The 5,442-nt window shown below is 44.1% G+C and overlaps 1 protein-coding gene across 1 annotated transcript in view; it reads left to right on the top strand.

Moving 5' to 3' along the window:
- Positions 1–5,442, top strand: part of DOPEY2 (dopey family member 2) — a 133,644-nt gene that overhangs the window by 64,982 nt on the left and 63,220 nt on the right. The window contains exons 10-12 of the mRNA XM_011987750.1: positions 648–767; positions 3,018–3,120; positions 4,468–4,659. Of these exons, the coding sequence (XP_011843140.1) occupies positions 648–767; positions 3,018–3,120; positions 4,468–4,659 (415 nt within the window). The remainder of the gene's footprint in view (positions 1–647; positions 768–3,017; positions 3,121–4,467; positions 4,660–5,442) is intronic.

Raw genomic sequence — 5,442 nt, forward strand, 5'->3', positions numbered from 1 at the left:
AAAAAAAAAAAAAAAAAAAGAAGATAAACATTTAAAATCTTGGCTAAATTTCCCTGCTGAATATCCGTGTACCATGTTATTCCACCAATAGAGTATGGACTAAAACTGATTTTCTGTACAAATTCTTTTTACAGTAGCTCTGAAATTATTGTTATTATTATTATTATTATTTTGAGACAGAGTCTCACTCTGTCACCCAGGCTGGAGTGCAGTGGCGCAATCTCAGCTCACTGCAACCTCCGCCTCCCAGGTTCAAGCGATTTTCCCACCTCAGCCTCCTGAGTACCTGGGATTACAGGTATCTGCCATCATGCCCTGCTAATTTTTGTATTTTTGTAGAAACAGTGTTTCACCATGTTGACCAAGCTGATCCACCCACCTCAGCCTCCCAAAGTGCTGTGATTACAGGTGTAAGCCACCGCACCCGGCCCTGAAATTTGTTTTTAAGAGACTGTATTAATATAAATATTGTTTAGGATGGCATTATGCAAACACATTATAAGAACAGTAGTATTTTCATTTTTATCAGGATGTGTCAGCTCTAGAAATAAGTTGCAGATGGTGAAATCGATTACAGTTTTTTGGACAGTTTTTATAATTCAGGATTTTTTAATAGATATATTTATTGATGTCCTCCCCTTTTACAGTGCAATCAAAGAAAACAGAAATGCCTCTGAGATTGTCAAAACGGTAAATTTGCTGATCACTTCTCTAAGCACAGACTTTCTCTGGGATTATATGACGAGGTGTTTTGAGGAATGCTTTAGGTAAGTATGCAGTTTGAGAATACAGAATATTTAGGAAGGATGAGAGGGTTTAACGATTTTGTAGCTGCTTAGAATGTCAGATTATATATAAGTAGCTGAAGCTGAGTAGTCTTTCCTGAGTTTTAAAATTCAACTAAAACAGGATTGGGAAGAATTCACTTAAGATTCTAGCAGAATAAAAACATCTCCAATAAGAAGGTTCACATAATCTTTGCCTTGTAATTCTGAAGCTGCTTTAAAAGTCTAACTTTAGAAAATCCTCCGTGCATTTTCTCGTTACATTCATCAAATCAGCTTTCCTCTCCTGGCTGCCTGATCTGTTGAAAGCAACTTAATTTTGTGGCTTTGTGACTGGATAGAGCGTTTTTGAAATCTTCAGTTTTCTTAAATTTTTACTGAAATCAATGGATGACTGGTCAGATAAAAGCATTTCTGTTTTAAGCTATTATAATCAGCTTTACCATCTCTTTTAACCGGGTGAATTGCACCACCTCTAAATTGTCTGCCTTGGCGTACCCCGGGAACACCGAACTTTCCTGGAGAGGCCTTTCCCATGCCATTTTCTTTATGGGAGGAATAAGGTCATGTCGCAAACCCGGTTTTGTCCTATGAGGCATGCCTTGAAACTTATTTCTTGTTCATCTCCACTGTAATGCTCTTGGCTGTCTTAGAGTCTTACTTCTCAGCGGCTACCAGTAGTATGCTTTTCTGTCCAAATAAGCTCACAACCCTGGGATGAATAAGTTAACTGCAATTGGATCCACAGGCAACAGCAAGGCCATATTTTATTGAGGTTAGAGTATGCTTTGGTCAGCCTGGCTGTTATGTTATGTTATTTTTTATTTTATGACGGTGTCTCTCTGTCACCCAGACTGGAGTTTACTGGCACGATTCCAGCTCACTGCAACCTCTGCCTCCCAGTTTCAAGCGATCTTCCCATCTCAGCCTCCCAAATAGCTGGGACTACAGGCACAGCCTCCCAAGTAGCTGCGACTACCACCACACCTAGCTAATTTTTGTATTTTTAGTAGAGACGGGGTTTCACCATGTTGGCCAGGCTGGTCCCAAACTCCTGACCTCAAGTGATCCACCCGACGTGGCCTCCCAAAGTGCTGGGATTACAGGCATGAGCCGCCAAATCCAGCTATCCTGGTTATTTTTTTTAAAAAAAAGAATAAAATGTTTCTACCCAGATAGAGCTGACTCTCCGCCTTTGCAACATTTTGTCCTCCTTTCATCCCAGAGTTAATCACTGTCCTGAGATTAATGTCTGTCTTCAGTATAACATGGCTTTGCTGTTGCCTGTGGATCCTATTACAGTTAATTTATTCATCCCAGGGTTTATGAGATGAAAAGCAATAGATACTTTTTAACTTATCCATTTATCTAGTAGCCTGTTTATATAAAAAGAAGTCTTGAATTTCAGTTTAAGATAAGCAACTAACAATAGTTGATTGGTGGGGTTACACTTCTCTACAGAAGCTGAAGCATTCTAGGCAACTCAGGTGCTGATAAACTCCTGGTATTACTTGGAGAGTAGTCCCAGGCCACCTCCTACAGCAGGGCGAACAGCCGTGTAGACTGTGGTGTTCTCCAGCCCAGCCTCGTTCCCTTGGATTGCGCCTTTGGGCTTGGATTGGGGACCTGGGATTACATCTGTCGACAGCACCCCATGTCTCCTGGGTATGGGACCACACATGTCTGAATCGGTAGAGTTCCAAGTCAGAGGGAACCTGTTTGGACACCAACAGATTCAGGACACTTATTGACACTTCTCCATGTTAGATACTTTTAGTCACCAAAATTTAGTTACGAGAACTACAAAAGCTGTCTTACTTTCGTTAGGTTTGAAGTAGAATAACGTTACTGGAAGTTGTAAGAAATGCTTGGACTTACTGCAGGAAGAATTATTTATTTTTATTATCTTTTTTTTTGAGACAGGTTCTTGCTCTGTCACCCAGGCTGGAGTGCAGTGGTGCGATGTTGGCTCACTGCAACCTCTGCCTCCCAGGTTCAAGCAATTCTCATGCCTCAGCCTCCGGAGTCGCTAGGACTACAGGCGTGGGCCACCACACCTGGCTAATTTTTTTGTACTTTAGTAAAGATGGGGTTTCACCATGTTGCCCAGGCTGGTCTCAGACTCCTGAGCTCAGACAATCTGCTCATCTCAGCCTCCTAAAGTGCTAGGATTACAGTTGTGAGCCTCCACGCCTGGCCCAAGAATTGATTTTTCTTTGCTGTGATTTATAGACCAGTGAAGCAGCATTACAGTGTGAGGAACAGCGTCAGCCCTCCCCCGACGGTGTCGGAGCTCTGCACCCTCCTGGTCTTCCTGCTGGATGTCATTCCCTTGGTGAGTGCTGGGGAAGAGACGGCTCAACACCCGCTATTGTTTACATTCTTACTGGTGGTGATGGCCTGCTTTATCAACCTCATATTACTGAAAATGTTTTACATAAATAGGCAACACTGTTTTGGCATAAAAGATACAGCTAGATGTAATCTCTTATATTTTTAATGTCTTATTTAAAAGGGGCTATGACTTTTGGGCCAGTTGTAAGTGGGCAAAGCTGAAGTTAGGTCAACCAGCTGATGAACTGGGTATCTTTCCCGTACTGCAGTTATTTTAGGGAAAGAGTCAATATGTTTCCTGGTTAAAAGTGTGCTGTTGGCTAATTTTCTCAAAGGAAACTAATTTCCTTAATATAGAAATGTGCCAATTTTATTTTCTATTAGAAAGTGTAAAGCCACTTGCGAGGAGAGGAATAACATCCTTGATTTATCTAGATCAAGTTGAAATACCGAGCCTAGCTCTGTGGTATGCGCTTGTAATTCCCAGCTACTCAGGAGGCTGAGACAGGAGGATTGCTTGAGCCCAGGAGTTTGAGACCAGCCTGGACAGCATAACATGATTCAGTCTCAAACAAAAACAATAGAAATGTTCTTTTCTCTCTCTGTGTGTGTGTGTGTGTGTGTGTGTGTGTGTGTGTGAGTTTTGCTCTTGTTGCCCAGGCTGGAGTGCAATGGCATGATCTCAGCTCACTGCAACCTCCACCTCCCGGTTTCAAGTGAGTCTCCTGCCTCAGCCTCCCAGGTAGCTGGATTACAGGCACTCGCCACCACGCCCAGCTAATTTTTTGTATTTTTAGTAGAGACAGGGTTTCACCATATTGGCTGAGCTAGTCTCGAACTCCTGACCTCAGGTGATCCACCCGCCTCGGCCTCCCAAAGTGCTGGGATTACAGATGTGAGCCACCATGCCCAGCCTCTTTTCTCTTTTTGAGATAGGGCCTCACTGTCACCCAGGCTGGAGTGCAGTGGCATGATCTCAACTCACTGTAGCCTCATCCTCCCAGGCTCAAGCAGTCCTCCCACCTCAGCCTCCCAAGTGTCTGAGACCACAGACATGTGCCGCCACATCCGGCTTATTTTAGTATTTTTTGTAGAGATGGGGTCTCACTGTATTGCCCAGGCTAGTCTCGAACTCCTGAGCTCAAGCAATCTCCCTGCGTCAGCCTCCCAAGGTGCTGGCTGGGATTATAGGCATGAGCTACTGCGCCTAGTCTTCTTTTGTTTTCTGATTTGAAAATTAATGTGAAATTTATGCCCTAAAAAATTGAATTAGATGCCATTTTGAGATGCGTTGTTTTTCTGATTGTAAACCAGCAATGTGGGGTTAACCCATGTGTTTATTTCACAGGAACTGTACTCTGAGGTGCAAACCCAGTATCTCCCTCAGGTGCTCGGCTGCCTGGTGCAGCCTCTTGCTGAGGACATGGAGGCCTTAAGTTTACCTGAACTCACGCATGCCTTGAAGACGTGTTTCAAGGTGCTCAGCAAAGTCCAGATGCCGCCTTCCTACCTCGACACAGAGTCCACCAGCGGAACCTCGGTGTGTGCTCTGAGGGGCGGAAATGGTTCTGGGGGCTAAAAGCAGCTTATGCCTTCATGGGAGTAGAAAGTCTTTAGGGTTGGTTAGGATAGGAATAAACACTAGAAGATACCCAGGTGATATGTCAAATATGCTTGTAAAACTCTCACTTGAAAAAGTTTTAGCACCTGGCCTGGTGCCGTCACTCACACCTGTAATACTAACACTTCCGGAGGCTGGGGCAGGAGGATTGCTTGAGCCCAGGAGTTCGAGACTGGCCTGGGCAACACAGCAAGACCTCATCTCTCTACAAAATAAAAATTAGGCCAAGTACAGTGACCCACACCTGTAATCCCAGCACTTTGGGAAGCCGAGGCGGGTGGATATCCTGAAGTCGGGAATTCAAGACCAGCCTGACCAACATGGCAAAACCCCATCTCTACTAAAAATACAACAATTAGCCAGGCATGATGGCATGTGCCTATAGTCCCAGTTACTCCAGAGGCTGAGGTAGGAGAATTGCTTGAACCCGGGAGGCGGAGGTTGCAGTGAGCCATCATGCCACTGCACTTCAGCCTGGGCGACACAGCGAGACTCTGTCTCAAAAAAAATAAAAAATAAATAAATAAAAATTAGTCATGGTGGTGTTCACCTGTAGTTCCATCTACTCAGAAGGTTGAGGTGGGAGCATCGCTTGAGCCCAAGAGGTTGAGGCTGCAGTGAGCCATGATTGCACGGCTGCACTCCAACCTGAGTAAGAGCAAGACCCTGTCTCTACCAAAAAAAAATTTAAGTTTTAGCACC

This window comes from Mandrillus leucophaeus, unplaced genomic scaffold (genome assembly GCF_000951045.1).
Source record: "Mandrillus leucophaeus isolate KB7577 unplaced genomic scaffold, Mleu.le_1.0 Scaffold315, whole genome shotgun sequence".
Classification (NCBI taxonomy): Eukaryota; Metazoa; Chordata; class Mammalia; order Primates; family Cercopithecidae; genus Mandrillus; species Mandrillus leucophaeus.